Source organism: Ciona robusta, chromosome 5 (assembly GCF_009617815.1).
Source record: "Ciona robusta chromosome 5, ASM961781v2".
In the NCBI taxonomy this organism is placed as follows: Eukaryota; Metazoa; Chordata; class Ascidiacea; order Phlebobranchia; family Cionidae; genus Ciona; species Ciona robusta.
The window spans coordinates 1500072-1513245 of NC_143239.1; the positions used below are offsets into that span (position 1 = coordinate 1500072).

Below are 13174 nucleotides of genomic sequence, written 5' to 3' on the forward strand. Positions count from 1 at the left end.
AGTACCGTATATAGAAGAAAAACTATACATTATATTCAAGTATTATTCCTAAGAACAATTTTGGTCGCTCCAGCTTGTTAGTTAGTTTGAGGTTAATAAAGGATATAGATTGTTTACATTGGTGCTGGTGTCCAAGTTTATATAGACTTGTGGGGAGAAAAACATGTTTTTTAAACTTTTAAAGGAATATACATAGAATGTTCCCAAAAATACAGTTAAATACTCCAAATATAATAGTGGCATTTGTCATGTGAATAATAGTGCTGTCATGGGTATGTTAGCAATCTAATTTATACTACTAACAAGCTAATACTGCAAGAGCTTGGTAATAGGAAGGCAGGATACATTAGGATGCATGGTGACTCGCTGTGATGAATTGAGAAGCATATTTACACTGGAAATATTTACATACATTGTAAAGCTCAAATGGTCTTCAATGCTAAAAGTGATTTTATCTTTAGCTTTGTTAAGAAAAAAAAAATATTAATAATGAAGACCAAATTCTTTGATGGTTCATGTCATTGGAAGACTCTGGAATAAAACGTAGTTTAGTAAAAAGTAATATAGACAAGACACTGTTGACACGGCCAATATAAATGCAGCAAAAAAAAGAAATTATAACTTACTGTAAATTTTTAGGTGGAAACTTTCTAAAATTCAGTTAGTTGTGCAGAAAGAGACGTTATTGATTCCTCCTGATGAACAAGCAATCTGGAAAATAGAAGTTATGATTAATGAAAATAAAATAGTTTACTTTTTAAACCATCTTGGAAAGATTTATAAAATAAGTATATATAGAAATAATAACAAATCTTGACCTACCTTTGGACAGGCATCTTGACTTTAGTGTTTTTTTCATTTAAATAAAGTTTGGGATCCTGTGTTTCACAAGTTTATAGTACATTATAAGACATGCCCTATGCTGCATATAAAATACAATTGAGTTCCAATCAAACTTTCGCCAATGAAATCTTGTTCGAACAGGAATTCTAAAAGTGTTTTTTGCAGTTGGTCAAAAGAAAGAAAAACGGCGTTATCATCACAAAAATGCTTACTTTAACATTTGAGTTTGGTGTAACTATTTAAGCAGTGTTTTTCACTCACGTTTTAAACTGGGATCGTTAAATTATTTCTAGCTTTTTTTACAACAAATATCACTATTACAATTGCATGTGTTGTATGAATCTTTAAATTATATACACAATTATGAATTGCACATTCAAATGAGAAGTTAAAGTGCCTTTTTCTTTTCAAGATTTAAATAGTCAGCCATAAGAATTTTTGATTTCATAATTGTTTGTTATCGTGCGGATGAGATTTTGTACGCGGATATGTAAAATGATTTAGAGACGTAACAAAAATCCGGTTACCTCCACAATACTCAGTGCACTAGTTGTGGCTCGGCCTTACCCCACCCAAACTTACCTTTCCCTTTACGGACGATTGAAAGTACTATACGTGAAAGAGTTTTTAAGCATGGAAGAAAGCAAAAAATATGAAACACACAACACCAAGCAAGACATTAACATTTGGATGAATGGTTTTCAATCAGACAAAGAAGTAAATTTGTATTCTTTTTACCTTAATTTATGTTTTATAAATGTGAAAGGGCCTTCCGCCTGTGCCTTAGTGCCTATAGCCTACTATTATATTAACATAGCCTTATGTAATCTGCTAACCCCGTACAACCTGTAACTACCAACCTCTGACGCTTTTCACCAATCAAATCTGTAACGAACAGGGAATTCTTGTGCCAACATGTTTCAACATAATTGATGTATAGTCCACTTGTTCTTATAACTAATTTGTACCATTTTTAAAATATTCTATATCATTTGAATGATTGTACCTTCTGCAATTCTTAAGATGAATTTCAACACATCTGAAGATAAAATGATTCAAATTACATTACTACAACCTGAGGGGAAGCTTCCTACCTTTGACGGTATTTTATTTGATGAGGTGGGTAACGTAGGGTATCTATTTCTTTGACCGTAGCAGATTTTTGCACCATGATGGGATGTATGAAATTCCCCTGAAGCAGTGGTAGTTCATAATATGAACTACTTTTATTAAATATTTGGTAATTTTGAGACAGATTGCTTTTGCACAAAGGATATTGTTTTTACAACTATTTTGTGTGGAATTTCTGACTGAAATAATTTTTAAGTTGGTTTTGCTCAATTTTTTCTATGTACTGAATCTTGGCCTTTATAGTATATACTAACCAGCAGGTATTATATTGGCACTTGTCATGCCAGTCAAGTGCAGTTTGCACACACTATCAACTTATGGTAAAACTTGCATTGGTAGTGTAATATAGAAAGTAAGTTAATTTTATTAAGGTTTTTGTACACTTGTTAGTTGTTACAATGTATAAAACATGGTTCTTTTTGTTGCAGCCAACTAACACCGATAACTCCAGCACATGTTTGAAGCAGCAGAAGGACCTTGATATGAAAGGAACAGATTTTGAGATTCAGTGTATTTTAAATGCAGGTCTGTTTAAAGTATATATCTATATATTATATGCTAAGTTTTAATTTTAACATAGCAATTTAATTAGATATATATATATATAAAATATATGTTTTGGTGGAAATGGAAATTTAAATTTATCAATTTGTTAGTTTTAGTTAATAGCCTATAACATAAAATAGCTACACATACTGGTTTATTTCTAATAATAATGTATATATACAGCTTTAAAATAAACCCATAATACAAAGCAGGCAGTTTTAACTGTTTTTAAGATGATTTACAAATATTAGATGACCGTCCATCCTCCAACCCTCTTCAACAAGAACTTCAAACAACCCATGATGTATCAAAAGGAAAATGTAAAAACGAAGTAAAAAATCAAAGGTCTATAAACGTGATTGTTAATCTCTAATAAATTGCTTTAATTCATTGTAAAGAATGTTTCGCTTGTTAAATAGGCTGCTGTATAAATTGCTATAACGAAATTTTTTACGACAATTTTTTTCAATTTGTCGATTTGTAAGAAAAGACTGTATCTGTACCTTATACTATCTTATAAAACTTTGTTTCGATTCTTTAAAAAAAAATATATAATTATTTACAATTTAAACATCTTTGTTCTAATGTAATACAATGTTTGCCCATCTATAGGCAAGTATCAAACTTAGCAAAATCGAGCGATCCCAAGGTCTTCCCATGCATTAGGAAGGAATGGTTCACCAACCAACTTAACATAGATAAGTTGAACATAATCGAGCAATCAAAGGAGATAAACACATCCACGCTTGCTGCAGACATGAGGGCATATTTACGAAGTGTCAATATTTCTTTGGATAACTTTGCAAAGAATTATTTACTGCGGTCACAGGTATACTTTTAATATTATAATTATAAATATTTTAAATTGCATTTGCTTATGATGTAAAATCATGTATTGACATGTTTATTTATTCTTAGTTAATTATCTTCTATGTATTTATAATTTATATCTGTGTTGAGATTCAGTATACCAACACCAAGACTGACAGACTAATTTAAACCTGTTTTTTTTTTGCGCAATGATAAGAAACATCAAGACATGAATCATAACTGTCTTCTAACGCTGCCAAAGTGTGCAAATTTTGTATTCTGCACCCTGCATATTGCATTATAGAAGTTTTAAGCTGTTTTCAAATAATTTTGATTGTTTCTTAAAAAAATTAAGTAGCCCATTACAGTGCTCTTCAACCGGTGTGCACGGTGCACCCTAGAGTGTACCAAAATATTCCAGGGGTGCACCAGTGCAAAGGGATATACAAGGGTGCATTACAAATTTTAACAATTTTTAGCAATAACATTTAGGTTTAAGCATTTGTAACAAATTTACCCTTTTTCCCATAGTTTTTTTTTATATGAATTATATATCTTGCATCACTGGGATTTGCAAAACGTCATTAGTTTTACGTTAAAGCAATCAGGGGTGCATAAGTTCGTCGCAACAATTTTTGGTGTTCACCAACTCAAAAAAGGTTGAAGAGTACTGGCCTATTGCACTAATTCACACATATAAATCTAAATTAAAGGAGGACAAAAGGTGAAATAATATTTTTCCAGGAGCCTGCTCAAACTTTAATTTATGTGCTGGACTGATGTCACAATTTTTTATTCTTTTACATTTTTAAAAATATTTCATGTAATTCAACAATGTGTATTATTAACATTTTATCTCATCTTACAGGGAACACTCAGTGATTTATTGAACCATCCTAAACCATGGCATGGTCTATCATGTCGTGGAAGGGATATTTACATGAAGATGATTGAATTTCTATCAGCTGAAAACTTGAATGAGTTGGTTGCTGTGTTAAAGCAAGCTACAGTTGCAGGTTTGTATTTTGGTTAAATGGAAAATTATTTCCGACTGCTATCATAAAAATATACTTCATTAATGATGTGCTGGTAAAGTTTAGTACTTTACAAAAATGTTGTAAGAAATAATAAAATAATTATTAGTATCAATAGTATGTACATACAAGAGTTAGCACTTTATTCTTATATATGGCAGTGTTTAAAAAAACAAGAACACAATTTGTAATTTGGAGCAAAAAGTAATAACAAAAGGTCATCGAATTTATATATAGCCTAAAATAAATTATATATATACCAAAATAAGGTACTAGCAACCTAAACCTATAACCAATATAAATATCTATTACAGTTCGTCCTGGTCCTGCCATACAGAACATACCAAGTGACGTGATGGATTTATTAAAAGAAGGAAAGATGCCAACCCAACCAAGGATAGTAGAGGTTGCTGCTCAGTTTAATATTCATGTGGAATATTTACAACAATATTGTGAGGAACAAAGTAATAAACAACTTGGTAATTATTGCTCCCCCTTTTTTTATGTATGTTTTAAAGTACTAAAGTACCTTGTTTTTATATGGCTATATATAGTAATAGTATCTATATATTTGTGTAATTTTTTAGTATTGTGTGACTGTTTAATTACTGTGTTGTAAGTCTTTTCAATATATTATTCAGTCCATTTATTTGTTTACAGTAAGCTTGTTTAGAACATATTTTTAAAGTTTTAAACAACAGTGTTTGATGCACACTTTATACATCTACACTCTACATAATGAATATTTTTCAGCTCTTAAAAAAGACAAAGAACATGGTACAAAAACTAAACAGTAAGTCGCAATTTTGTAGTTGAGTACAAAGAAAAGTTTAATTTTGATCCGCCAAGTTTAGTTTCCTAAGAAAAAAATGTTTGTTCCTTTTTAGATGGGAATATTCTATTAGATTTAATTAAATGTTTATTACAGCTCCACTGAACTGATGGAAACCGGTAATAATATAAAACATCGTCGACATAAAGATAAAAGAATCTGCCCCCAACTTAATTGTGGAGTTGTACTTGGGTCAAAAGTTGCATTGGATAGTAAGTTGGTTGATAATATGCTGGTCACATAGTCCAATATTTGGCATTTGCTGCTACACTGGTATCTTGGTAGTATTGTGTTTGCTAACAATTGTATCTTGCTAGTATCGTCTTTGGAGTTTTTTGTGTTTGTATGTATTGTATATAATATATGTCATGTTTTTCACTGATATTTTTAAACCAAATGACTGAACTAGTAAAGTTTGAGCTAGGGTTTTGTTTAACTGTTGGTAGAGACATATATTACTATTCCAATCACACACTTATTGCACTTTTCCATATATTTATAATTACAACTCAACATTCCCTTTGAATTTCAGATCATATGCTTACACATACAGGGGAACGTCCGTTTAAATGTGAAATATGTGGAAAAGGGTTTACCACGCACTCTAATGTTTTATCACACCAAAGAAGACACAATAATTCAAATTCATCAAATAAAATCAGTAAAAGGTTTTTTCTATGGCTTCGTTAATTCAACTAAAACATGTTTTTTATATATATAATTCAATAAATGTCTGTAAGTGCCATACGACACATACATATCCGCAATAGTAGCAGTACCAAGCTTTAAACACCGCCATTTCTTTCTGATTCAGCACTCTAACCATAGTTCAAGGGGTATACCTGCAGACTTACTCTCTGGATCTGTTTTGTAGCATACATTGTATTATATTTTGCACAACATACATCATTTTTTACATTTTTACGGCAATTGCTCCAGTCCAGTAGTCACAAATGGGTTGTCCAAATTAAAAGCCACACATAGTAAATAAAAATCACCTAAAAAAACAATCACCCACAAAGTAACATGCTTGGTAACTCCTAAGCTGGAACGAGGTGTATGAAACAGAACACCAGTGTTTAACAACTGTTGTTTTCCAGCCACACGAGGATAAAGTAAGTTACATTCAGTCATTCAAAGACTTGTTTATCATTACAAACTTATGCTTTTTCTAATTGAAACATTTGCTCTAATTTATCGCAGAGCAAGAAAGGTAGCAATGATGCAAGATGTGACAGATATTGATGACTCTGAGGTTGAATCAACTGAAATTTGTAAGTAAAATTATTTGTTTTTGATGTTACATCACTATTTATTCATGTGAAAAATATATTCAGCAAAATCTGCACCAAGCAACAAAGAAAGTTGTGATTTGGATGTCAAGCCAAGTGCGCCAAGTGCCATCATGTAAGTTTGGGTGGATGATTTGTGAATGATTAGATCATATGAGACTGTGATGTATGTGGATCATATCATATGAATGTGAGCATAATGATATTATTAAGTTTCATATCTCAATAATTTTAATTAATAAGTTTACTTTATATCATGATAATTTTTAGCATTGATTATGAAGAATATTCAGAGTTCGATACAAAATTATCGGAATCAACTCAACTTACATCATATTGTTGCCCGTTGTGCAAGAAATCAGGTTTTAAATCACTTTCCTCTCTAACAGGTTGGTTGTGTTTTTTCATCTAATGGTATTTTATTGTAATAACTCTCTATCTATTTATCTCTCTCTTTCTCTATGCATCTGGGTTTTTATCGTTTTTTTTCTTTCTAATATTTAGCAATAATAATACATATAGCAGGGTGGGGGAAGATGGAACACCTTTTCATCTATTTTCTCATCCCATTGGGTAGTAAACAAGAAACATTCAAAGAATTATAAAACCTTTTTCTCATGACCCCCATAGATCGCTGTTAATTCTTTAAAACATGATCAGAACATTTATATATTATGTGCTAAAGGTGTCCCATCTTTCTCCACAGTACTATAGTTTTTTGGTATTTGAAAATATGCATATGTGGCACTGTGGCTCTGTGATTGGAGCTAAGCAGGCACGAGGTATATAACAAAACACTCATGTTGTAACAATTGTTGTTAAATCTGTGTTCAATAAAATTATTCAGCTCATGTTCGACGACACAACGCAAAGCAGCCGTATGTTTGTGATGTTTGTGGAAAAAGATTCAACAGTAAGTTCAACGCAACAAGACACGAACGAACGCACACGGGTGTTAAGCCATTCAAATGTCCAATTTGTCCGAGTAGATTTACTGAAGCAGGCTCCATTACTGCTCATTTACGAACACACACTGGAGAAAAACCTTTTCAGTGAGTTATAAAAAATCTTTTTTCATAATATTAATTTTCTTTTTTATAATTTGGTATTTACAGTATTGTTTGTAGTTTTTGAGCAGTTTTCAAGCAACATTTAAGAAAAAAAATTCAAAATATAATATTTTAAGACATATTAAAAGTTGTTTAAATAAAAAAAAAACAGAAAACATGATAGATTATTAACTATATTTTTCTTCTCAATTCCTAAGTCTCAACAGATTTTTTAACAAATTTATGTAAATGAAGGATTGAAAATATGTGGATTACAGCAAGAAACAATGAGTAGTAAACTAAACTGAATAATTTTATCATTTATTTACACAGATGTCAATTTTGTGGAAAAAGTTTCAGCCAGAAGGGTCCATTACAAACCCACTTATTACTTCATAATGGAAGTCGACCTTACTTGTGCGAAATATGTGGAAAATCATTCAACCAGAAAACGAACCTTAAAGCTCACGAAGCACGACATAGTGGATTGAAACATCACGCATGCACAGTTTGCGCAATGTCATTTCAATATAAAAGTAAGTTTACTTTAATTGAACTTTATGAGTAGTGGGATTCCTGCAGAGCTTAAGCACCAATATGTTGTAGTTGTAAATTTAATCTACATAAAATTTGTAACAAAAATGCATAACTTAAAAAATTAGCCAAATATATTGTAAGATTTTTAATTTTTTGACTTATTTTCATCATCAAAATTTGGTACATAATCAATTTACAGAATCATTAAATAGAACAACAGTTTATTTGCAATTAAACAAGGGAATACCACCTAAATATTACCAACTGTTTGTGGTTCTACTACAATCCTTTTGCACCACCAATACGAATACCTCATTATTTAAAAATTATCTATAAAGCTAGTCTTTATAATTGTGTAATAAACGCACAGGTTTGTTAATGCTTATTATATTGCAGGTGATTTACATCGTCATATGTTAAAACACAGTGGTGATCGACCTTACCAATGTAGATTATGTTCATTCACTTTCACTAGGTTGCAATATCTCAGGGACCACATGCACAAAATACATGATGAACTAAGGTATGCCAGCTCTTGTCTTATGGTTATACTTGACAACATCAAATAGGGAATATTTACAATTTCCCATCCCAATTCAGCTGGATTGTGTTATGAACCTTAGTATTTTTGTTTTAATTTGATTAAATCAGACATGGAAAAACTGAGACCCATTTACTGTATATTTTAGCATGTGAAGATGTTATTCAAATCATATTGTATTGGATCTATTAATTTGGTTTTCAATGCTTATTTCTTTTTCACTTTTTCATTGTAGTCAGTCACTCTTCACTAACAACCGCAGCTGTAAGCCTGTAATATGCTGTGGTAATACACTAATACTACACATTAATTTTAGTTAAAACCAAATTCCGTTTATAATCATTCGACCTTTTTTATTTTAATGATCAGCTTAAAATCTGATGATGAAGATGAGTTGAAATGTGATGAAGACAAAGATGGTTTTGATGTGATGGAACATCAGGTATGTCTGGTTTTTAATTGAAAATAATTTAATCTTTGTAATAAACCTCCTTGAGGGTTACTAATTGCAGTATATTTATAAATTATGAAATCCTAAAGCACATTTTTTTTGTTAAGAATAGGCACTGTTTAATTTATAAAAAAAATATGTTCCAGTTGTTTTATTTACAATATATACTGTTTAGAAATAAAAGTAATAAAATTTTGCTTATCATAACCCAAATTTTGTTTACACTTTTAATAAGTAAAGAAGATCAAATTACTCAAATTAATGAAGAAAAGAACTTATTTAATTACATTATACACATCTAACTATTAACATAATAAGCATTAATTATTTTAACATAAGGGCATTATGTCAATTCATAAAATGACATCCTAGTATTAGGTTTTCTATATGCCAGGAAGCCAATTGTCTGCTGAGTGCATTGAAAGATCAATCAAAATTTTTTAATCCATTACCAATAAATGATATACCTTAGCACAAAATTATGATAATCAAAATATTTATAAAGCAACAAGGGGAGTTGGCGGCTATTCACCAGTAACTAAAATCGGCATGAAAAAAAAACTACCTTTGTATTAATGAATAAGCTTTACTACATATGTTATTATTTATATTGTAATAAATATGTATAGTAGGATGGGGGAAGTTGGGACACTTTTTAATTCTATTTTCTTGCTTCATTTGGTAGTAAACAAAGAAAATTCAATGAATTATAAAACCTTATCCTTACGACTGCCATAGATCATTGTTAATTGTTTAAACCACGATTAGGATATGTGCTAAAGGTGTCCCATCTTCCCCCACCTTACTATATTTTGATACAGACAGAAATCTTTAGCATAGTTATGATCTAAAACACTAACACACATGTGTAATGTTATGGATTTTTTACCAAGTATGCAAACTATATATTTTAGCACCCTGATAGTAACTTGGAAGAGCTACCTGTATTATCTACCAATGATGGAGCGTCAAATAATCCAATTTCAACAACAAGTTACATTATGGAAGGTTAGGTTATTTCTTATTGTTGTTTTTATCCACTAAGTTACAATTGTGGTAACTCCTAAGTGGGTACAAGGTGTATGATTATGACTTCCATTGCCCAGTTACGCAAAGATAAAAGTTACAGTCATTTATTAACAATGTGTGGTTTAAAATGATGAAATGCTTAAATCAACAAGTCGTCTACAGTATGTTGTAAGCGGACATGGTTTCAATACTAAAGATTTTGGATCACAAAACTAAACCTGAAGTTCTCTCTGTTGTATTTGTTATTACATTAAGAGATGGACTACAAACTGAACCTACCAGAAGCTTGATACCTATTTTAAGTTGAAATCTAGGTTCTAGCAACAAATTTCATTAAGTTTAGTTCGCTGTTAACTTATACTTCTGAAAACTCTGGTTTTATATAACTTAATAAGTATTTTCTATTTCCAGTTAACCCGACAAACAGCGATGATAAATTGGACAGCAGTGACTGCATATCCTCATGTTTAACATCTATATCAAGTGCAATGGCTAATGATAACGATCCATCTTTATCTTCATCGAATATCAACACATCTAATGACACCATGCATGCTGTGGCTATAATGACAGACCATGGTCTTATGTTTACCAACAATACAACTGTTGATCTGCTTGAACTGAGCAAGTTAGACAATGATGTAGAAGTTAATCGATCTGATCACTCCGACATACAATCAGTGTTCGTTACCCCAACAAATGATGAGACTCGTTATGTTGTGGTTAATATTAGCAGGGAAAATTTTTTATAATATGTTTTTTGTTTGAAGCCAATTTACATGGTCTTTTGGTGCGCTAGTCAGTAAATTTGCTTTCGTTTAGTTAATTATGCTTAATGCTGCTAGTAAAATACATTCTGTCCAAAGTTGTTGGTTTATTGAAACAATTTAGATCGTTTTAAAACTAGAATCAAAGAAACCTTTATATTTTTTTGAATATGTATTCAATTGTATAAAAACATCTAATAAACTAGGTATAATTATTAATATAAATAGTTTTAAAACATGATGATAACGCATGGGATTGGTAAATAGGATAAGACTAGATTAGCAATAATTTCAGGACAGTATATCCTATAGGTTGCCACACGACCAGCCACTAATATTCATGATTACGAATCGTATATGACTACAAGGTAAAATAAAGTTTCAGCTGAAGTGCTTTCTTACTCTTTCAAACACCTGGAAACAAGAGTTTTAGAAATATTATACACATATGTATGTCTGCTGGGGTTTGTTAATGGTACATAAATTTAACAAGTAAAATGACTGCATGAAAAAGGCTATACAACATATTTAATATGTATATATAAATAAAATATATTACCTCATCAGGTGTACAATCTGTCACAACAGATCGAACTTTTCCATCTTTTTCATAATGTTTGATAATAGGAAGAGTTTCATTCACATAAGTTTGAAATCTCTTTTTTAAACTTTCAACATTATCATCTGTCCTGCCACTTGTTAAACCTCGATTCAGAATTCGTTTTGTGCAAACCTGGATTATTATATTAGTTAATCGGGATATCAAAAGATTCATGTTAAAGTGAATTAAATTTTTAAAATCTTTGGATCAATATTTTACTTGCAAATAAAAGGTAATAAACCATTCTTTGTCCTATGTATAGTTTATATTACAGCCTTACAGGTTGCACAACTAAGGTGATGTGTTGTAAGATTTAAGGAGTATACAATTGGTCATAGAGTAAACAGTTTTGCAAGTAGAAACTGTTCAACTGACCTCTTCTGGACAGTCCAGATAAAGAATAAATTGAACATCAACTTTATCTCCCATTTCTTCATTCCAACCATCTAAGTTGTCTTTATTTCTTGGAAAGCCATCAATAAGAAACTTAGTGTTCTTGTTGGCAAATATTGCCTATGTAAATAGGGAATTTCGTAAAAATACAGTTAGTAATATAAAAAGAATTTTCTCCAATACATGAATGAATGTAACTTACTTTATCTTCACATGGCCGCAAAACGACAGACGTTATAACATGAATGTTCATACACCTCACGCTAGCTTACAAGTTACCAAGTATGTTACTTTGTGGGTGATTATTTTTTGGGGGATTTTTTTTATGTGTGGCTGATAGTTTGGACAATCCATTAGTGACCACTGGGTTGGAGCAATTGTGTTCTGCCGAAGAGCACATACGCCCACAATGGTAGCAATGACGAGCTTTGAATCTATTACCTCTGGGTTTAAGGCAGGCGTGCTAACCAACTGTGCTACGGCACCGAACATATATTTGTTTTGCATATCTGCTATACCTATAGGATTTTAATCATCTTTTTACATAGCAAAATTCCTTTATAAACAAATACTTTTAAATATTTACCACAGCTACAGTTTTGGTTTACCGTTTTTAATAACCCACAGGTTATTTTAACTGGAACTATTTTTCCTTCTTTGATGCAACGTTCGATCAATGTACCAACTTTGGATGAAGGATTTTTTCTTTCTGCCCGAAGCAAGTCACCAGCAGATAGATGTGTGTATCCAAAAGTCTGTATTGAATTACAATGTTCAATTTATTATACATATATATTAAATTGATGTTTCACCAGAAAATTACCCTTTATGTTAATGGTTGGGAAAGTGTATGAAGTTTTGCTTAATTTCCATTACAACACAGTCCACATCAAACAAAATGTATTTAAGCTATACTAACGAACAAAATAACGTTATGGGTGACGTCATCAAAATAGATAATAAAGCTATTTTTAAACATGCGGTTAAGAAATGCAAATATGCATTGTTACGAACCTCGACTATTTTAGAACATTGTGTTCCTTTACCAGCACCCGGTCCACCCAAGACGAAAACAATTTGCGGTTTGCTCATTTTCTTCGAAACCGAGACCAACAACCTACACACTGAACGATTGAGCAGGTGCGTTTGTATCGCGAGCATATGCGATACCTACGTGCCAACCACGTCACACAATGAAGAAATCCATCATGCGCTCTTTTTTCTACGTCTGAAACTGTTAAGCATTTATAAGAAAATTGCCGCACAATTCAAACTAGAGGTTTGTGTTACGGCATACAAAAAGTTTTGTGTTACGGCG

The 13174-nt window shown here is 31.3% G+C and overlaps 2 protein-coding genes across 3 annotated transcripts; one reads left to right on the forward strand and one right to left on the reverse strand.

The window, feature by feature from the left end:
• Positions 1 to 1231: 1231 nt before the first annotated feature.
• On the forward strand, positions 1232 to 10963 carry LOC149735405 (uncharacterized). Of its 2 annotated transcripts, none has more exons than XM_089877862.1 (19): positions 1232 to 1560; positions 1867 to 1962; positions 2403 to 2499; positions 2772 to 2865; positions 3133 to 3349; positions 4199 to 4346; positions 4679 to 4828; positions 5118 to 5157; positions 5293 to 5408; positions 5729 to 5864; positions 6400 to 6470; positions 6534 to 6603; positions 6759 to 6877; positions 7336 to 7540; positions 7871 to 8073; positions 8471 to 8597; positions 8985 to 9057; positions 9981 to 10074; positions 10507 to 10963. In XM_089877862.1, the coding sequence occupies exons 1-19, from the start codon at positions 1477 to 1479 to the stop codon at positions 10845 to 10847; spliced, it is 2481 nt and encodes an 826-aa protein (XP_089733988.1). In that variant the 5' UTR covers positions 1232 to 1476; the 3' UTR covers positions 10848 to 10963. The 2 variants fall into 2 exon arrangements, with proteins under 2 accessions (XP_089733988.1, XP_089733987.1); XM_089877861.1 differs by having other exon boundaries at positions 1234 to 1560; positions 4679 to 4843.
• LOC149735406 (UMP-CMP kinase-like) lies at positions 10950 to 13160 on the reverse strand. The gene is made up of 5 exons (XM_089877883.1): positions 12871 to 13160; positions 12465 to 12611; positions 11839 to 11976; positions 11422 to 11595; positions 10950 to 11276 (listed from the first exon to the last, which is right to left on the reverse strand). The coding sequence occupies exons 1-5, from the start codon at positions 13015 to 13017 to the stop codon at positions 11244 to 11246; spliced, it is 639 nt and encodes a 212-aa protein (XP_089734009.1). The 5' UTR covers positions 13018 to 13160; the 3' UTR covers positions 10950 to 11243.
• Between the last annotated feature and the right edge of the window lie 14 nt (positions 13161 to 13174).

Coding starts and splice junctions, on each gene's coding strand:
- LOC149735406 (XM_089877883.1), bottom strand. CDS start 13,017: ATGCTCGCGATACAAACGCACCTGCTCAATCGTTCAGTGTGTAGGTTG. Junction 12,612..12,870: donor AATGTTCTAAAATAGTCGAG/GTTCGTAACAAT, acceptor AATTCAATACAG/ACTTTTGGATACACACATCT. Junction 11,277..11,421: donor CAGATTGTACACCTGATGAG/GTAATATATTTT, acceptor TCTTGTTTCCAG/GTGTTTGAAAGAGTAAGAAA.
- LOC149735405 (XM_089877861.1), top strand. CDS start 1,477: ATGGAAGAAAGCAAAAAATATGAAACACACAACACCAAGCAAGACATT. Junction 1,963..2,402: donor ACGGTATTTTATTTGATGAG/GTGGGTAACGTA, acceptor TTTTTGTTGCAG/CCAACTAACACCGATAACTC. Junction 6,604..6,758: donor AGTGCGCCAAGTGCCATCAT/GTAAGTTTGGGT, acceptor GATAATTTTTAG/CATTGATTATGAAGAATATT.